The following is a 20,929-nucleotide window of genomic DNA, read 5'->3' as shown; positions in this document are numbered from 1 at the left end:
TACCTCGCTCTACATCTCTCTACCTCGCTCTACCTCTCTCTACCTCGCTCTACCTCCCCCTCCCCCACTCAATTAAATTCAAAGGGCATTATTGGCATGGGAAATATATGTTTACATTGCCAAAGCAAGTGAAATAAACAGCAGACATTGTAAAATGTCATTATGGCTATGTACAGTGTTATAATGATGTGCAAATAGTTAAAGTAAAAAGGGAAAGTAAATAAACATAAATATGGGTTGTATTTACAATGACGTTTGTTCTTCACTCGGTGTCCTTTTCGTGTGGTATTTCACCCAATATATATATATGGGAGTTTATCAAAATTGGATTTGTTTTGGAATTCTTTGTGGGTCTGTGTAATCTGAGGGAAATATGTGTGTCTAATATAGTCAAACATTTGGTTAGGAAGTGCATCTGTTTCCACCTTATTTTGTGGGCAGTGTGCACATAGCCCGTCTTCTCTTGAGCGCCAGGTCTGCCTATGGCGGCCTCTCAATAGCAAGGCCATGCTCACTGAGTCTGTACATTGTCAAAGCTTTCCTTAATCTTGGGTCAGTCACAGTGGTCAGGTGTTCTGCTACTGTGTACTCTCTGTTTAGGGCCAAATAGCATTCTTCTCTCTGTCGTTCTCTCTCGCTTTGTCGTTCTCTCTCTGTCTCTTGTGTTGTATATTTTATTTTCATTCTCTCTTCCTTTCACTTTATTTCTCCCTACCAGCTGTCTCTCAAACACCCTTTTTCTATGCCAATATCTTATTTCCTGTAAATGGACATTTCAGGGCTGACTACTATTGTGTTGACCTCTAGGTAGAGCTCTTTCCTGAAGATTTTAAAAGGCAAACATTTAGCCACTAAATACCTCAAGGACATTTCATACATAATTCTCTCTTCCCATACAAACATTGAAACACCTCAACAATATTTCACTTGCTATTCTCTTCCTCCCCCTCTCCACTGCAGGCGTTTTGTCTGGAACTTCTTCCGTCTGGAGAACGAGCACCTGAATAACTGTGGCGAGTTCCGAGCCGTGAGGGACATCTCAGTGGCTCCACTGAACGCTGACGACCAGACGCTGCTGGAGCAGATGATGGACCAGGAGGACGGAGTCCGGAACCGCCTGGGCAAGAAGAACTGGAAACGCTCCTACAGCATGTCCCTAAGACGGCCTCGCCTTGCTTCCCAGTACGGTTATAGAAGAGCTACATACACACATTGGCATGCATACACACCCACACAAAGCTACAGCATGTCCCTAAGACGGCCTCGCCTTGCTTCCCAGTACGGTTATAGAAGAGCTACATACACACATTGGCATGCATACACACCCACACAAAGCTACAGCATGTCCCTAAGACGGCCTTGCCTTGCTTCCCAGTACGGTTATAGAAGAGCTACATACACACATTGGCATGCATACACACCCACACAAAGCTACAGCATGTCTCTAAGACTGCCTCGCCTTGCTTCCCAGTACGGTTATAGAAGAGCTACATACACACATTGGCATGCATACACACCCACACAAAGCTACAGCATGTCTCTAAGACGGCCTCGCCTTGCTTCCCAGTACGGTTATAGAAGAGCTACATACACACATTGGCATGCATACACACCCACACAAAGCTACAGCATGTCTCTAAGACGGCCTCGCCTTGCTTCCCAGTACGGTTATAGAAGAGCTACATACACACATTGGCATGCATACACACCCACACAAAGCTACAGCATATCTCTAAGACGGCCTCGCCTTGCTTCCCAGTACGGTTATAGAAGAGCTACATACACACATTGGCATGCATACACACCCACACAAAGCTACAGCATGTCTCTAAGACGGCCTCGCCTTGCTTCCCAGTACGGTTATAGAAGAACTACATACACACATTGGCATGCATACACACCCACACAAAGCTACAGCATGTCCCTAAGACGGCCTCGCCTTGCTTCCCAGTACGGTAATAACGTACACACCTTATATAAAACTTATGGCTGTTTTGCCTTCTACTAAACTTTCTCTCTCTCCCTCTCAGGACCAAGACCCGAGACACCAAAGTTCTCATCGAGGACACTGACGAGGACACCTGACATCAGGCCAGACCCATTGCATCCATAGCATGGGTTCAGAACCTCTTTAAAGGACCACGCCCCTCCTAGGGGCACGCCCCCTGACCCCCTTCCTCCCCCATCAATCAGTCGATCGATCGTTTGATTGACCTGCCCCCTCGTCAGCTTCTCCAATCAGTCCATCACAGAGCTGCCTATCTGCACCTTACATGTATTGACATAAATACACACACACACACACACAGAGAGAGAGGGAGTACAAAGACATGAATATAGGAGTAGGTAGAGGAACAAAATATTACACACACCTTGGAACAGCTACTTTTAAGAAACTTTCTTTTTGTTACATTCATGGACCATTTAGGACTGAGTTGACGTCACCCGTTATTTTTCAGATTCATGGGAAAGAGACGAAACAACAAGACTGTACATGTTGATGTAGATATTAGGAAGAACAAACGGGTGGACTAACTTTTGATTTCAAGATGGCTAATCAGAAATGATAGAATATAAAAAAAAAGACTGAGAGCGTTGGACTCTGAACAGTGATTGCAGAGGAGTGTCTGACCAGTCTGGTTCTTTGACTTCCTCGTTCCATGTTTTGATGAACATGATGATGAAGATGACTATATTAATGTGGCTGTTCTTTCCATGTGCTATAAGTTCTTCCACGAATACCTTGGTTCTTATTTTATTTTGTTGAATGTACATTTAATTGTTATTTATGCGAGGGGAGAGATGCCTAAAACATTTTGGGAGTGAATTATTTTAAATTAAAAACAAAATGGGTGTTTCTGATTTGAAATGGCTTCTAAAGTCTCTGCCTGACGTTGCCCATAAGAACTGTTCCAGGACCTGTTGGGGATTGGGATTCATTCTAATGGTTAAGTGGGTCGGCCTGAATAGAAGTCTGGTCAGAGACCAATGTTTTTTGGGCATCTCATCCTATAAAAGGACTTTGTATGTTCAAAAACCCTCAGGAGGCTCCGATGTAGACAATTCTCTCAAAACAAGCCACCCCCTTCCCTGTCTTCAGAACCTTCCAATCTGGGTTAACTATAACATTATGTTTACTTTCATGCCAAATCTAGTCTTTTGTCTTTTTAGATACCAGTGTGAGCTAATGCAATCTCTCAGTAAGCTGTGTGAGAATGGCAGAATTTTCTACTATCGTTATATCGCTTGCTCTTCTCAGAGCTAGCCAAATATCTGCAACATTCCATTGAGAGCTGGACTGTGCTTCCACGGCACAACGCCGCCTAAGTCACATAGCACAGCAGATATAAATAGAATCTATAGAAGATATTTCACTATTAACAGCCCTCACTTTTTCTTGGTCATGTGACGAGTTGTCAGGTCAGGAGAAAATCAGAGCCCTACTCACTTTTTAATATATACCTTCCGTTCTAGACATCTGAGTTCTATCTGCGTTGCTTCGCAGCCTTTTGTCCCCATACAGCATAACGCAGATCTCTGTTGTCAACTTCAGTTTAGCCATCTTTATTGGCCCTGTGTTGTTCCTGGTCCGGTCCATTCCATTAGATCTCAGGGCAGCACACCCAATGCCAGTTAGGAGTCCGGTGTCTGGGGGTGTGCAGGGATTGGCCTCTTCACCAACCAATCATCTCCATTCTGATCCACCCATCCTGTTCATTCTGATGTCCACTTCCTGGGTGTGTCTAGCGTCTTTTTTAATTTTTTACTAGATAACTGAAATGAATATTTTCAGTTGAATGAAATGATAAAACATCATTATATTCCTCTGTAGTAGAAATCTAAGTCAGTCCATCCATTCAATAGTTTTTATTCGTTCCTAGCTTGAACACTTCTCACTTTGGGTCATTTGTTGAATGTATCATTCTGTTAGTAATTCCAGCCAACAAACACGGTGTGTGTGCGTTCTCACATTTAGTCCCGAAGAGAAGTGTCTGTGTTGACTCACCTAAGGAGTCTTTAATATTAGAATGCATTCAATGCATATTCTCAGTTCTAATGAAGGCAAAAGCTTTAAATGTTCTACTCTTACTGAGTAAACACAATTTCCTAGAATTCCTGCCTCTCCCAAAAGCCACCTGAGGGTTTTAACCCCCATTTGTGTGCCCTGGTAGATTTACTAACCCTGTAAAGATATAAGCAATCATTTAGGGCAGATTCCTAACTTGATATGCCCGGATAACTCGTCTCCCATTGACATTAATGCACAATATTCAAAGGTTTGAGTTAACCCAGGTGTATCTCAGGTTAGGATTTGGCCCATACTTCTTGAAGTTCAAGCTGCATTTGTAGTGTAGAGGTCAACCACAATAATGATTGTGGAAAGCCTGATGGAGCTTAAATGTCTGGGGAAACTTAAATAATGTGATGAAGAAGATAACCACATAAAGACAACACGGTGTTCGATTTGTGGCTTCATCCGAAATGACATCCTATTCTCAATATAGGGCACTTATTTTTAACTTAGTGTACTATATAGGCAATAGGGTGCCATTTCAGATATGTCCCTGTGATGCTTGAGCTTTCTTGTCGACCATGTCATGACCAGCTCAAAGGGAGCCGACTTCGGAGGCTCTTAGACTTGAATGGAGCTGGTTAGCAATAACAGCCATGCATTATCCCTGTAATAAGTCATAAGTATAAAGTGATGTTTGCAGCAGAGGGAGGAGGGACCCCAGTGCCTCAGGGCAAACTGTTGGTTTTCATTGGGCCTCAGTGTGTTGTAGATCAAATAGTTCCTATTTAACTAGAGTCACCTCATCTGAATGATTTGCCAGAAATGCACTTTAGCTGCTAAAAAGAACCATAGTAGACACAGAATAAACAGAAACGCAGAAGCTGGGGCCCAATGACAACTAATAACAATTCAACACCCTGTGCACCTTGGGTCCCCCGCCTCTTGAAAAGATTGTGATGGTCACCTGTTGTTACTTTTTCAAATATTGTGGTCTCTACCGGTCTGGAGACTGTACCACCTAGGTCAACCAATGAACCTAGTGGGGAAATAGAGAATATCTCTATCTTTTTGTTACATTCCTAAAGTAACATCTCACCCTTGAGAGAGTGAGCTGGAGGGCCCACACACACACATACAAAGCCTTGTAAATATTAATGCACACTCTCGCTGAAGTGCTTACACACACCCTGCTTACAATTATACCCTGTACACACACCCAAACACCTTGCTTGGAGTATGTTCCAGCTATGAATGCTAAGGGTGGAGTTGCACTGGACCTGTCTCCCTGTAGCTTCTCATTGGATCACTGAGCTGTCACTCAAATAGATCCTCCTATGGAAGAAGAGTGGAACCTACTGTACCAAAAGCCTGGACCAAAACAAAGCTCTTTAGAAAGTTCTTCCTTCCTTCTGCCTAGAACGCTATAAAGACGGAAAAACCCCAAGTGAAGGAAGGGCCCTGTATGAACTATATGAAACGGACTGTTGCCCATGTCCAATATGTCCCGCCAGCGTTGTGTTTTTATGTTACAGTTTTTTAATATGCTTGCCCTATGTACTGTCATCATACCCTAGTCACTGTAACTACTACCTTTAGAGTACACCTCATGCATTTGGCATTCTCTGCTAACTGAGGTGCCTGGATTGACTCCCTGTCCCTGTTACATGGTTTTTGAGTTTAAAAAAAAAAGTCTAAACATTTCTGTACTTGTACCCATTTATTTCCACTTTATACATTCTCTTCCACTGTTTCTTTGTCCTGCGGGTGGCGCTGTTGTATGACCTTTAGAGGGCATTCTATTCCAAAATGTTTGAATGTGGCTGGCCTAATGGTGAGAACATTTTGCTATATATTTTGGTTTCTTTTGCATAGGGAGGTGTCAAAGAAATGTATTCTTGTAGCTTACTCAAAGTAATAGACAACGTGTCTCGCCCATGCTTGGCAGGCTGAAACCTTTTTAATAGGTGTAAGAGAAATTCGATGAAATATTGTAATATTTGAATACTGTTCACCAGGTTTAGGCAAGGGCAAGCCACAAATTTGATTTGGCACCAAAAAATATGCCCAAGCCTAGACGTCCGCTATCAAATGTGGTCAATACGACACCGCCCTTTCGTGGAAGAAGGTTGGAGCACTTTATAACAATGGATACACTTAGTCTAGAAAAACAATACATTTTACAACCAGTTTGTAGCGTTACAATCTATTCCTGATCATTCTTCACTGGAAGTATTTCATTCCGTTTAGGGAGTGATGCATGCGGTTTAAGGCATTGCATCTCAGTGCTTGAGGCGTCACTGCTGATACCCAGGTTCGATTCCAGGCTGTATCACAACCGGCCGTGATTGGGAGTCCCATAGTGCGGCGCACAATTTGCCCAGTTTCGTCCGGTATAGGCCATAAATGTAAATCATTTGTTCCTAGTAACTGACTTGCCTAGTTAAATAAAATGTATGACCAAATAGACAACACTAGCCTGCCTTATTTGAGTGTTTGAATTGTAGCACAATGGAAAATGTATTTAGTCTAATAGCTCAAACATTGTTCAAGTCGCTGGACTAGTTTTTCCACTGTCTTGCCCTACTGCCACGTATCATGGCAGTGGACTTTAGGTCGACAAGTACTTGAAAACATAGTTTTACCCCTGACCAGTAAAAGGCTGTTTTCGTCGCATAAAGTATTTGCCTTGTTGTACAGAGGTGAGTAAGTGAGCCGCGTGCGCGTTGACGAGCGAGACTATTTCAGTAGCCTATTCTGATTGCGCCGAAGGAAGTTTCTTCATTCTCCGTTGTGTAAATAGAGTAACTTACTTTTGTATGTGATGGGCGTGAAATGTGATACAGTACCGACATGAAGTCCGGAGAGGAGACGGATTACGAGGGAGACCTAAATAGTTTGCCCGACGACTCCAACTTTGTCAAACCTTATTTATTAGAACTGAGACAGAGGGCACAGAAAGACATCATCGACCCGCAGCAAAGCTTGAATTGGTCAGACAGTTTTCTAATAAAGTTTCTGCGAGCGAGAGACTTTAATGTTGAGCTGTCACTGAAGGTTGGTATCGGTGGGTTAAAGGTATTGAGAAATTGAAACTGTTTAGGCTATGCCGCATGTTGCCCAGCTAGCACATTCGTTCCTTCGAAGTTGTGGGAACGTACGTTTTTGGTATCCCATTGGTCAGAACACTTACGAAGCCGTAAGTGTTTTGACCGGTAAAACTGAAAACGTTTTAAATGTTCTGAGAACAGAATGAAGTACTGAAATTCTCAAAGAAGAATGTTGTTTCTTAATGTTCTCAGAAAACAATTTGATAATTACTTTAAATAAAACCATGAGGTAGAAACCTGGAGGAAACATGCTGAAGTACTGAAATTCCCACCTATGTAACATAGTTCTCAGAACGTTATGTGCGAGCTGGTTATCCTGCACCATTTCCAGAAAATTGTGGGAAGGTTGTATGCAAAATAACCATAAGGCTAAGCTCAAAGAAACATGGTTCTCAGAACGTTTATGTGCTAGCTGGGTTTCGATGCCTATCGCACTTGTTTAGAACTTGGACTCAAAGACTGTTTGTCACTGAAAGAAAGTTGGGTCCATGCCAACTGGACTAACGGGGGAAATAAACTATTTGGGCTACAGGTTGTCGCTATGTGAGGAAGTTTTAAACGACCAGATTGCAGCACATGCATATTCTCTCACATGGATAATGTCAAAAACCATGTCAAAAAATACATTTTGCTTTGCAATAGTTGGACGTTTTGGACCTCTCCAAAACTAAACATTCACTGTAGGATAGGCAATGCAGGCATAGGAGAGTGAATTATATTGTATCATTCATGGTTTAAACACTTGTAAGTTCTTGTTTGTATGTGTCTTAACTGCATTCAACAAAATGTGTGGCATAGTTCATGTCTGTAGCCATGTATCCTGTTCATAGCCTACAAATGTCAGTCAGTGCATGTTTGGAAAACATTTACCAGCTTGGCGCTTAAGTGTCCACACAGCCTGACATGATTTGACAGGATGACAGCTGGCTGTGGGTCCTCTGTTGCAATCCCCAAAATATTTATTTTCTTTCTCTTTCTATCTATAGCTACTCTTTAATTACCAGCGTTGGAGGAGAGAGTGCCCAGAGATCAGTGCCAACCTGCAGCCGTCCTCTGTCCTGGGACTCCTCCAGAATAACTACCATGGAGTGCTGAGGGACCGGGACCTCAGCGGCAGCAGAGTGCTCATCTATAGGATCGGTTAGTTCTCACCTCTATGGTCTCATAGGGTGTGGTCTGGGTGTCAGGCAAGGCAAGCGGTACCAAGGCATAAAACCACCTAAAATGTGCTTTGAACATAAATCAAAAGGAATAATCTGCCCATGGCTGTGTAAAAGGCTATGTAAGGAGATGGAATACTCTTCAATATAGGTTACTCTATAGTAGGGGTATTGAACTCTTAACATACGAGGTCTGGAGCACTGCTGGTTTTCTGTTCTACCTGATAATGAATTGTACCCACCTGGTGTCCCAGGTCTAAATCAGTCCCTGATTAGAGGGGAATCACCCACCTGATGTCCCAGGTCTAAATCAGTCTCTGATTAGAGGGGAATAAAACAAATTTTAAAGCAGTGGAACTGGCTTCGAGGTCAAGGTTTGAATTTGAGGGCTATCTATAGGGTGTCATTTGAGATGTGTTGGCTTTTCTCCTCAGGCCAGTGGAACCCCAAAGACTTCACAGTGTACGAGGTGTTCCGTGTCAGTCTGATCACATCTGAGCTGATCGTCCAGGAGACGGAGACTCAGAGGAATGGACTAAAAGCCATTTTTGACATGCAGGGATGGTGCTTCGCTCACGCCCTCCAGATCAACCCCTCCCTGGCCAAAAGGATCTCCTCTGTGCTCACGGTAGGTTCTGTTGAACTGGGTCATGTTCATTAGGACACTCATTTTCAACTACTGTTTTAATGGGCCCGTCCGCTGGTTTGAGAAATAATCTTTGTATGATACGTGTTAGAATAACATGATCAGTAATTGTAAAGATCTAAGGATACGGTTAGTTCTGGATCCGGAGTTGCAGAAATCTCATGTGTTACTCTTACAGAATATCAAATCAAATCAAATATAGCTATACTGTAAGTCTGTAATAATACTGTACTAAAGGTAGAATTAGCAAGATGATGTAGATGCACAAAGCAAACAACAGTAATTAGTCAATATCCGCAACAACTAAGAGTGTTGTAGTGTGAAGCTGAACTTCTCCTCTGTTGTAGTGGGAAGCACACCCGTGCACATGCACAGATACTTTGTGTGACTGTGTGAGAGCAAAGTGTTGCACCCCGCTCATCTCAATATCTGTGGTGCTGCTCGTTGCAACATCATCTAGCTGAGTCTAGCTTTAAGCCTCTATTTAAATGTGATCCCCTCAGGACTCGTTCCCTCTGAAAGTGCGAGGAATCCATCTGATCAACGAGCCCATATTCTTCAGACCCGTCTTCGCCATGCTCCGCCCATTTCTGCCCGATAAGATCAAACAGCGGGTCAGTCGCCATGCTTCATCATTCACGTTCTTTCACTGACTCTTGTTTTCACCTGGATACATCTCTTTCATACATTTAACGGGAGTGATGGAGATGATGTTGTTTAGAGCAGGTTCTTATAACCCATGATGATGATGTCTCTGATGATAGTGACAACAATGTTGATCATGATGGCAGTGATACTAATTTATGTCAATGCCCTCCTGTCTTACTCCTAGATCCACATGCATGGCAGCACCTTCAAAGAGACTCTGAGGGATTTTTTCTCCGAAGACATCCTCCCCCAGGAGTACGGGGGCAGCGGCCCCTCCATGGAAGAGGTGTGTCAGGGGTGGACCTCCCACATCCTGCAGTCTGAGGAACTCCTCACCCAGCTTTCCATCTTCCCTGCAGTAGATGAGGTCACCTCTGACCCAGAACCTGACAGCCAGTCTGCCTACAGCTCCTGACTCCCCATAGACTACACATCCCAGAGTGCATCTCACTGACCAACCACACAACTCGTAGCATCCTTCTGAAGTCCAATTCCAATTTCTTATTCCTTCCTTCACCTTCTTTTTTAAGGGAAGTCCAATCGATATGGTTGGGGTGCACAACTTGAGCTCTCGGTCCAAGATTGTCTGCTAGTTTTGAGTTTATATGAGCATCCTGTTTATTTATTTAAAGTTTTTATCAGTAGTCGATGAAAAGATGGGATGATGACGAGGGATGCTCGGTAGGAGCTAGTGCTCAAAATAGTATCATAACACATTGTGTTTCAGTAATAATACATTGGAATTGGGCCTAGACTACTTTTCTCCATCTCATCTGTTTTATGGGTTTTGCAAACATTTATATTATTGGGACGGCAGGTAGCCTAGCGCTAAGGTTGCTAGATCGAATCCCAGAGCTGACAAGGTAAAACATTTCATTCTGCCCCTGAGCAAGGCAGTTAACACACTGTTCCCCGGGTGCAAAAGTGTTGATTAAGGCAGCCCTCCGAGGCTCTCTGATTCAGAGGGGTTGGGTTAAATGCAGAAGACACATTTCAGTTGAATGCGTTCAGTTGTAAGACTGACTAGGTATCCCCCTTTACTCAACCAACTGCTTCCATAATGTGTTAACACAAAAGACAAGGTTAAATACATATTTTAGCTATTTGTACAGTTCTGTGAATATCTACTGTAGTAGTGAAGTGTATTTTTATACAATGATTGGTGTTTTAATTAATTACGAAGATTAAGTGCTTAGTTCTTTACTCAAATCAGTATAAGCTGAGCCAGCCTGTTCTTGGAAAGATCCGTTAACCCAGATTGATAATACAAGATAGCAAAAATCCCTGAATATCCTTTGCCCAGTCTGTAGTAGCAAACTCAGAGGAAATTGATTCAGTTCTTTGCTATTTTGTCTTTTTTCTCACAGACGCTTATGAAAGAAATGTCCTCAGAAATGTTCACATTGTAGCAAAATTGGAGAGATTATTTTTTTTTAAATGTTTTAAAGAAAGACAATGTTTTCAACATCTCTCTCACTCAGATGAGAGAAGTGCTAAATACGTCTCTATTTATTATTACAGAAGCTCTAGTCCAGCGAAGGCTGCTGAGGGGAGGACGGCGCATGGTGGCTGGAATGGAGTCAATGGAATGGTACCAAACACATCAAACGCGGGGTTTGAATGTGGTTGATACCATTCCATTGACTCCATTCCAGCCATTGTTATGAGCTGCCCTCCCTTCAGCAGCCTCCACTGCTCTAGTCCATTCCCTGTCTTTATGTGAAACAGTCCAAAAGTCTAAATGCCGTCCAGAGGGGCAGTGTGTTGAGCTTACATCTCACAACATTGTGTTGAGCCTGGCTGGGATCTTTCTCAGTCTACTGTGTTGAGTTTGGCTGGGCTCTCTCCCCTCCTGACCTTAGGCCCTCAGTAAACTCAGTAAACAAGCCCTCTGTCCATGTATGAGGAGATTTCATCACATTTGGATGGCTTGATTTAATAATGTTCAGTTATTTGTGTCTGTTTGTTTGGAGTTTAGGAGCAAGACGAGAAATTATTTTTGATGAAGTGCCTCTGTTTCTCTATTGATATTCTACTTGAGGCTTGTTGGAACACATTGCTTGCTACATCTTTATGACCAATATCATTGCATTGAGGAAATGTGAACATACCAGTAATTTAAAAGAACTTTTGTAAGCTTTGCGTCATTCAGTGGTTCCTGATAGACCGTCATCTTGCTTCCTCATGGCAAAGGTTTACTTTTCCTACTATTATTAGCTATTGGAATAGTACTGTAATTAAACAACTTGCACTATTGAAAGTTTATTAAACCGCTATAGAAGGTGAATATTTTATTAAAATATCAAATTAATATTACCCTCATTGTCTTGACATTTGTAAATATTTTAAATATACCTTAAAGTACTACTTAAGTCGTTTTTTGGAGTATCTGTACTTTACCATTTTGTATGTTTTACAACTTTTACTTCATTACATTCCTAAAGAAAATCATACCATTTTTACTCCATACATTTTCCCTAAAACCCAAAAGCACTTGTTACATTTTGAATGCTTAGCAGGACAGGAAAATGGTCTAATTCACACTCTTATCAGGAGAACATCTCTGGTCATCCCTACTGCCTGTGATATGGCGGACTCACTAAAAACACATGTTTAGTTTGTAAATTATGTCTGGGTGTTGGAGTGTGCATCTGGCTATCCGTAAATTTAAAAAACAAGAAAAGGGTGCTGTCTAGGTTGGCTTAATATAAAGAAGTTTAAATTATTTATACTTTTTACTTTTGATACTTAAGTATATTTAAAACCAAATACTTTTAGACTTTTACTCAAGTAGTATTTTACTGGGTGACTTTTACTTGAATTATTTTCTGTTAAAGTATCTTTACTCAAGTATGACAATTGAGTACTTTTTCCACCACTGCTTGTTCTTACCAATTACATTTTAACTTCCAGGTTTTCTGAATTTCAGTCTATGCCCTCTGCTCTAATCGAAAGAAATGCATAGAAGTGGGAGGGAAAGCAACGCATGAGTCTATTACCATGTATTTATCTAGTTCCTTTATGAAAATTGCCCTGTAGAGGGGAGTGCAACCATTTTTCTTCCTATGGAATTCCCTTACTTCCCTGGTGAATGAGTATGGAGGAAGAAGAACTTTCAGTGGGAAGAATTTGAGTGTCCACAGACAATGTTTTCCATGACATTTCATAAAATGACTAGGCTCAAAATCATAGAAAAATAATCAGTCACAGAACGGTAGTTACTAGATATTGAACTGGTCTAGTGTTGCCATCTAGTGGGGAAAATATGAGTCCAAAGTCCAAACGCTAGTATCTCCACATCCTGAATCTCTTCACTATGACGTAAAATATTTGAGACTATCAATTCTCATTGTCAAATTACTCGTAAGTATGCCTACTATTAGACCTGACGCCATGAGCTGTACACATCTCCATAAACCCACTGTCAAGATAATGTAATCTTTATTAAATTGACTATTTTACAGACCAAAATGATTATTAAAATTACCAATTTAATCCTCTGGAGGATAAAGAGAAATCTGTCTTGTTCTTGTCATTGAGGCCCAGACAGCCAGACGGACTAGAAGAGACGAATGTGACAGATTCACATACTATTAAGTTCACATACAGTACCAGTCAAAAGTTTGGATGCATCTACTCATTCCAGGTTTTTTCTTTTTAAAAACAATTCTACATTGTAGAATAATACTGAAGACATCAAAACTATGAAATAACACATGGAATCATGTAGTAACCATGAAAGTGTTGAACAAATCAAAATATATTTTATATATATTTTCAAAGTAGCCACCCTATGTCTTGAAAACAGCTTTGCACACTCTTACCATTCTCTTAACCAGCTTCATGCGGTAGTCGCCTGGAATGCATTTCAATTAACAGGTTAAAAAGTTGTTAAAAGTTATTTAGTGGAATTTATTTCCTTCTAATGCACTAAACCATCAAGCACTATGATGAAACTGGCTCTCATGAGGACCGCCACAGGAAAGGAAGACCCAGAGTTAACTCTGCTGCAGAGGATAAGTTCATTAGAGTTACCAGCCTCAGAAATTGCAGCCCAAATAAATTCTTCACAGAGTTCAAGTAACAGACACATCTCAACATCAACTGTTCAGAGGAGACTATGTGAATCAGGCCTTCATGGTCAAATTGCTGCAAAGAAACCACTACTAAAGGACACCAATAAGAAGAAGAGACTTGCTTGGGCCAAGAAACATGAGCAACGGACATTAGATCGGTGGAAATCTGTTCTTTGGTCTGATGAGTCCAAATTTGAGATGTTTTATTCCAACCGCCGTGTCTTTGTGAGAAGCAGAGTAGGTGAGGGGATGATCTCCGCATGTGTGGTTCCCATCGTGAAGCATGGAGGAGGTGTGATGGTGTGGGGGTGCTTTGCTGGTGACACTGTCAGTGATTTATTTAGAATTCAAGGCACACTTAACCAGCATGGCTATCACAGCATTCTGCAGCCATACACCATCCCCTCTGGTTTGCGCTTAGTGGGACTGTTATTTGTTTTTCAACAGGACAATAACCCAAAACACACATCTAAGCTGTGTAAGGGCTATTTGACCAAGAAGGAGAGGGATGATGCTGCATCAGATGACCTGGCCTCCACAATCACAATCACCCGACTCCAACCAAATTGAGATGGTTTGGGATGAATTGGACCGTAGAGTGAAGGAAAAGCAGCCAACAAGGTCTCAGCATATGTGGGAATTTGAAGCTGGTTGAGAGAATGCCAAGTGTGCAAAGCTGTCATCAAGGCAAAGGGTGGCTACTTTGAAGAATCTTCGGCCCGAAGATTGAACCCTGTGGCATCCCCATAGAGACTGCCAGAGGTCCGGACAACAGGCCCTCCAATTTGACACACTGAAATCTGTCTGAGAAGTAGTTTGTGAACCAGGATAGGCAGTCATTTGAAAAACCGAGGCTGTTGAGTCTGCCGATAAGAATGTGGTGATTGGGGGGCTCCTGGGTGTGCCATCAGAGACTCTGGGTTCGAGCTCAAGCTCTGTCGCAGCCGGCCGCGACCGGGAGGTCATTGGGGCAACGCACAATTGGCCTAGCGTCGTCTGGGTTAGAGAGAGCTTGGCCGGTAGGGATATCCTTGTCTCATCGCACACCAGCGACTCCTGTGGCGGGCCGGGTGCAGTGCACGCTGGCCAGGTCGCTAGGTGCACGGTGTTTCCTCCGACACATTGGTGCGGCTGGCTTCCAGGTTGGATGCGTGCTGTGTTACGAAGCAGTGCGGCCTGGTTGGGTTGTGTTTCGGAGGACGCATGGCTCTCGACCTTCGTCTCTCCCGAGCCTGTATGGGAGTTGTACCCATGTCAGAGACGCAAACTCGGTCTCAACCTTTAAGTCTTTACTGAAGACTCATCTCTTCAGTGGGTCATATGATTGAGTGTAGTCTGGCCCAGGAGTGGGAAGGTGAACGGAAAGGCTCTGGAGCAACGAACCGCCCTTGCTGTCTCTGCCTGGCCGGTTCCCCTCTTTCCACTGGGATTCTCTGCCTCTAACCCTATTACAGGGGCTGAGTCACTGGCTTACTGGGGCTCTCTCATGCCGTCCCTGGAGGGGGTGCGTCACCTGAGTGGGTTGATTCACTGATGTGGTCATCCTGTCTGGGTTGGCGCCCCCCCCCCCCCCCCCCCATTGGGTTGTGCCGTGGCGGAGGTCTTTGTGGGCTGTACTCAGCCTTGTCTCAGGATGGTAAGTTGGTGGTTGAAGATATCCCTCTAGTGGTGTGGGGGCTGTGCTTTGGCAAAGTGGGTGGGGTTATATCCTTCCTGTTTGGCCCTGTCCGGGGGTGTCCTCGGATGGGGCCACAGTGTCTCCTGACCCCTCCTGTCTCAGCCTCCAGTATTTATGCTGCAGTAGTTTATGTGTCGGGGGGGCTAGGGTCAGTTTGTTATATCTGGAGTACTTCTCCTGTCCTATTCGGTGTCCTGTGTGAATCTAAGTGTGCGTTCTCTAATTCTCTCCTTCTCTCTTTCTTTCTCTCTCTCGGAGGACCTGAGCCCTAGGACCATGCCCCAGGACTACCTGACACGATGACTCCTTGCTGTCCCCAGTCCACCTGGCCGTGCTGCTGCTCCAGTTTCAACTGACCTGAGCCCTAGGACCATGCCCCAGGACTACCTGACATGATGACTCCTTGCTGTCCCCAGTCCACCTGACCGTGCTGCTGCTCCAGTTTCAACTGTTCTGCCTTATTATTATTCGACCATGCTGGTCATTTATGAACATTTGAACATCTTGGCCATGTTCTGTTATAATCTCCACCCGGCACAGCCAGAAGAGGACTGGCCACCCCACATAGCCTGGTTCCTCTCTAGGTTTCTTCCTAGGTTTTGGCCTTTCTAGGGAGTTTTTCCTAGCCACCGTGCTTCTACACCTGCATTGCTTGCTGTTTGGGGTTTTAGGCTGGGTTTCTGTACAGCACTTTGATATATCAGCTGATGTACGAAGGGCTATATAAATACATTTTATTTGATTTGATTTGAGTTGTAGCAATGAGACAAGATATTAACAATTGGATGCCATGAAATTGGGGAGAAAAAGGGGGTAATTTTTTTATTTAAAAAAAGATTGTGGTGATTGACAGAGTCGAAAGCCTTGGCCAGGTCGATGAATACAGCTGCACAGTATTGTCTCTTATCAATGGCGGTTATGAAATCGTTTAGGACCTTGAGTATGGCTGAGGTGCACCGATGGCCAACTCGGAAACCAGATTGCATAGCGGAGAAAATACGGTGGGATTCGAAATGGTCGGTGATCTGTTTGTTAACTTGGCTTTCGAAGCTTTATTAGGATAGATATAGGATAGATATAGGTCTGTAGCAGTTTGGGTCTAGAGTGTCTCCCCTTTGAAAAGGGGATGATCGCGGCAGCTTTCCAATCTTTGGGGATCTCAGAAAGAGAGGTTGAACAGGCTAGAAATAGGGTTTGCAACAATTTCAACAAATAATTTTAGAAAGAGAGGGTCCAGATCGTCTAGCCCAGCTGATTTGTAGGTGTCCAGATTTTGCTGCTCTTTCAGAACATCAGCTATCTGGATTTGAGTGAAGGAGAAATGGGGGAGGCTTGGGCAAGTTGCTGTGGGGTGTACAGGGCTGTTGACCGGGGTAGAGGTAGCCAGGTGGAAAGCATGGCCAGCCGAAGAAAATGCTTATTGAAATTCTCAATTATCGCGGATTTATCGGGGGTGACAGTGTTTCCTAGCCTCAGTGCAGTGGGCAGCTGGGAGGAGGTGCTCTTATTTTCCATGGACTTTACAGTGTCACAGAACGTTTTGGAGTTTGTGCTACAGGATGCACATTTCTGTTTGATAAAGCTAGCCTTTCCTTTCCTAACTGCCTGTGTAGATTGGTTCCTAACTTCCCTGAAAAGTTGCATATTGCGGGGGCTATTCGATGGTAATGCAGTACGCCACAGGATGTTTTGTGCTGGTCAAGGGCAGTCAGGTCTGGAGTGAACCAAGGGCTATATCTGTTCCTGGTTCCATTTTTTTTAATGGGGCATGTTTATTGGAGATGGTGAGGAAAGCACATTTAAAGAATAACCAAGGCATCCTTTACTGATGGAATGAGGTCAATATCCTTCCAGGTCGATTAGACAGGCATGCTCGCTGAAGTGTTTTAGGGAGCGTTTGACAGAGATGAGGGGTGGTCGTTTGACCGCAGACCCATTTCAGGTGCAGGCAATGAGGCAGTGATCGCTGAGATCCTGGTTGAAGACAGCAGAGGTGTATTTGGAGGGCAGGTTGGTTAGGATGATATCTATGAGGGTGCCCATGTTTACGGATTTGGGGTTGTACCTGGTAGGTTCCATGATAATTTGTGTGAGATTGAGGGCATCAAGCTTAGATTGTAGGATGGCCAGGGTGTTAAGCATGTCCCAGTTTAGGTCACCTAACAGCACGAGCTCTGAAGATAGATGGGGGGCAAAGCATCCCCAAACCATCACACTACCACCACCATGCTTGACCGTTGGTATAAGGTTCTTACTGTGAAATGCAGTATTTGGTTTTCGCCAGGCATAATGGGACCCATGTCGTCAAAACAGTTACACTTTTGACTCATCCGTCCATAGAACATTCTTCCAGGAGTCTTGATGATCATTCAGTTGCTTCCAGGTTATTTTCTGGCAAACTTGAATCAACTTTTTGGATGAGATGGGTCCCATTATGTCTGACAAAAACCAAACACTGCCTTTCACAGTAAGAACTTCATACCAACGGTCAAGCATGGTGGTGGTAGTGTGATGGTTTGGGGATGCTTTGCAGCCTCAGGACCCGGAGGACTTGCCTTAATAGAAGGAACCATGAATTCTGCTCTGTGTCAGAGGATTCTACAGGAGAATGTCACGCCATCTGTCTGTGAGCTGAAGCACAGCTGGGTCATGCAGTAAGACAATGATCCAAAACACACAATCAAGTCTACATGAAAATGGTTAAAAAGAAACAAATATTAAGTTTTAGAATGGTCGATTCAAAGTCCAGACCTAATCCCAATTGAAATGTTGTGACAGGCTTGAAAACCCACAAATGTCTTTGAGTTAAAGCAGTTCTGCATTCCTCCACAACGATTTGAGAGACTGATAAACAACTACAGGAAGCATTTGGTTGCAGTCATTGCAGCTGAAGGTGCCACAACAACCAGTTATTGAGTGTAAGAGGGCAATTGCTTTTTCACACGGGGGAACTGGTTGTTGCATAACTTTGTTAATTAAATAAATAAAATAAGTATATACAGTTGAAGTCGGAAGTTTACATACACTTTAGCCAAATACATTTAAACTCAGTTTTTCACAATTCCTGAGATTTAATCCAAGTAAAAATTCCCTGTCTTAGGTCTGTTAAAATCATCACTTTGTTTTAAGAATGTGAAATGTCAGAATAATAGTAGAGAGAATAGTTCAGCTTTTATTCTTTCATCACATTCCCAGTGGTATTTAGTAGCATTGCCTTTAAATTGTTTAACTTGGGTCAAACATTTTGGGTAGCCTTCAACAAGCTGCCCACAATAAGTTGAGTGAATTTTGGCCCATTCCTCCTGACAGAGCTGGTGTAACTGAGTCAGGTTTGTAGGCCTCCTTGCTCGCACACGCTTTTTCAGTTCTGCCCACAAATGTTCTATAGGATTGAGGTCAGAGCTTTGTGATGGCCACTCCAATACCTTGACTTTGTTGTCCTTAAGCCATTTTTCCACAACTTTGGAAGTATGCTTGGGGTCATTGTCCATTTGGAAGACCCATTTGCGACCAAGCTTTAACTTCCTGACTGATGTCTTGAGATGTTGCTTCAATATATCCACATAATTGTCCATCCTAATGATGCCATCTATTTTGTGAAGTGCACCAGTCCCTCTTACAGCAAAGCACTGCCACAACATGATGCTGCCACCCCCGTGCTTCACGGTTGGGATGGTGTTCTTCGGCTTGCAAGCATCCCCCTTTTTCCTCCAAACATAACGATGGTCATTATGGCCAAACAGTTCTATTTTTGTTGTGCAGTTGCAAACCGTAGTCTGGCTTTTTTTATGGCGGTTTTGGAGCAGTTGCTTCCTTGCTGAGCGGCCTTTCAGGTGATGTCGATATACGACTCGTTTTACTGTGGATTTAGATCATTTTGAACCTGTTTCCTCCAGCATCATCACAAGGTCCTTTGTTGTTGTTCTGGGATTGATTTTCACTTTTCGCACCAAAGTACGTTCATCTCTAGGAGACGAGACACCTCCAATTGACTCAAATTATGTCAATTAGCCCATCAGACGTTTCTAAAGCCATGACATCATTTTCTGGAATTGTCCAAGCTGTTTTAAGGCACAGTTATCTTAGTGTATGTAAACTTATGACCCACTGGAATTGTGATAGAGTGAATTATAAGTGAAATAATCTGTCTGTAAACAATTGTTGGAAAAATGACTCGTGTCATGCACCAAGTAGATGTCCTAACCGACATGCCAAAACTATAGTTTGTTAACAAGAAATTTGTGGAATGGTTGAAAAACAAGATTTTAAGGAGCCCAAACTAAGTGTATGTAAACTTCCAACATCAACTCTATATGTTTTTGTTATTTGTAAAGGTTCCCTTTATCTAATATTAGGTTTTGGTACAACATCTGATAACATTCAATATAGAAAATATGCAAAAATGTAAAAGGGGCAAATCCCTTTTCACCGCACTTTTTCAAGTACTTTACAAAACTGAATATAATGTAGCAAGTAATTACACATACATAAGATATTACTATATATACACAGTACCAGTCAAAAGTTTGGACACACCTACTCATTCCAAGGGTTTTTCTTAATTTGTATTATTTTCTATATTTTAGAATAATAGTGAAGACATCAAAACTATGAAATAACACATATGGAATCATGTAGTAACCAAACAAGTGTTAAACAAATCTAAATATATTTTAGATTCTTCAAAGTAATCACTCTTTGCCTTGATGACAGCTTTGCACACTCTTGGCATTCTCTCTCACTCTGTTGTCCAAATCATCCCAAACCATCTCAATTGGATGGAGGCCAGGTCATCTGATTCAGCACTCCATCACTCTCCTTTTTGGTCAAATAGCCCTTACATAGCCTAAAGGTTTGTTGGGTCGTTGTCCTGTTGAAAAACAAATGACAGTCCCACTAAGCCCAAACCAGATGGGATGGCGAATCGCTGCAGAATGCTGTGGTAGCCCTGCTGGTTAAGTGTGCCTTGAATTCTAAATAAATCACTGACAGTGTCACCAGCAAAGCACCCCCACACAATCAGACCTCCTCAATGCTTCACTGTGGGAACCACACATGCGGAGATCATACGTTCACCTACTCTGTGTCTCACAAAGACACGGCATTTGGAACCAAAAATCTCAAATTTGGACTCATCAGACCAAAGGACAGATTTCTTGGCCCAAGCAAGTCTCTTCCTATTGTTGGTGTCCTGTAGTAGTGGTTTCTTTGCAGAAATTCGGCCATGAAGTCCTGATTCACGCAGTCTCCTCTGAACAGTTTTGATGTTGAGATGTGTCTGTTACTTGAACTCTGTGAAATTTATGATTTATTTGGGTTGCAATCAGAGGTGCAGTTAACTCTAATGAATTTATCCTCTACAGCAGAGATAAGTCTGGGTCTTCCCTTCCTGTGGAGGTCCTCATTAGAGCCAGTTTCAGCATAGTGCTTGATGGTTTTTGTGACTGCACTTGAAGAAAATGTAAAATTTCTTGAAATATTCCAAATTGACCGACCTTCATATCCTAAAGTAATGATGGAGTGTTGTTTCTTTTTGCTTATTTGAGCTGTTCTTGCCCTAATATGGACTTTGTCTTTTGCCAAATAGGGCTATCTTCTG

The 20,929-nt window shown here is 42.8% G+C and overlaps 2 protein-coding genes across 2 annotated transcripts in view; both read left to right on the top strand.

Annotated features, from left to right (window-relative positions):
- LOC110508198 (xenotropic and polytropic retrovirus receptor 1 homolog) overlaps nucleotides 1-5,713 on the top strand; it is a 43,186-nt gene extending 37,473 nt beyond the window's left edge. Inside the window, exons 13-14 of the mRNA XM_036966011.1 lie at nucleotides 961-1,182; nucleotides 2,031-5,713. Of these exons, the coding sequence (XP_036821906.1) occupies nucleotides 961-1,182; nucleotides 2,031-2,085 (277 nt within the window). The 3' untranslated portion in view covers nucleotides 2,086-5,713. The remainder of the gene's footprint in view (nucleotides 1-960; nucleotides 1,183-2,030) is intronic.
- Nucleotides 5,714-6,720: 1,007 nt separating this feature from the next.
- Nucleotides 6,721-11,887, top strand: LOC110508824 (alpha-tocopherol transfer protein). The gene is made up of 5 exons (XM_021589663.2): nucleotides 6,721-7,069; nucleotides 8,109-8,262; nucleotides 8,717-8,910; nucleotides 9,432-9,542; nucleotides 9,761-11,887. The coding sequence occupies exons 1-5, from the start codon at nucleotides 6,866-6,868 to the stop codon at nucleotides 9,989-9,991; spliced, it is 894 nt and encodes a 297-aa protein (XP_021445338.1). The 5' UTR covers nucleotides 6,721-6,865; the 3' UTR covers nucleotides 9,992-11,887.
- Nucleotides 11,888-20,929: the final 9,042 nt, after the last annotated feature.

This window comes from Oncorhynchus mykiss, chromosome 28 (assembly GCF_013265735.2).
Source record: "Oncorhynchus mykiss isolate Arlee chromosome 28, USDA_OmykA_1.1, whole genome shotgun sequence".
Classification (NCBI taxonomy): Eukaryota; Metazoa; Chordata; class Actinopteri; order Salmoniformes; family Salmonidae; genus Oncorhynchus; species Oncorhynchus mykiss.
Note: the sequence above shows the minus strand (reverse complement) of the source record. Positions and strands in the feature narration are given on the sequence as shown.

Coding starts and splice junctions, on each gene's coding strand:
- LOC110508824 (XM_021589663.2), top strand. CDS start 6,866: ATGAAGTCCGGAGAGGAGACGGATTACGAGGGAGACCTAAATAGTTTG. Junction 7,070..8,108: donor ATGTTGAGCTGTCACTGAAG/GTTGGTATCGGT, acceptor TTCTATCTATAG/CTACTCTTTAATTACCAGCG. Junction 9,543..9,760: donor CCGATAAGATCAAACAGCGG/GTCAGTCGCCAT, acceptor TCTTACTCCTAG/ATCCACATGCATGGCAGCAC.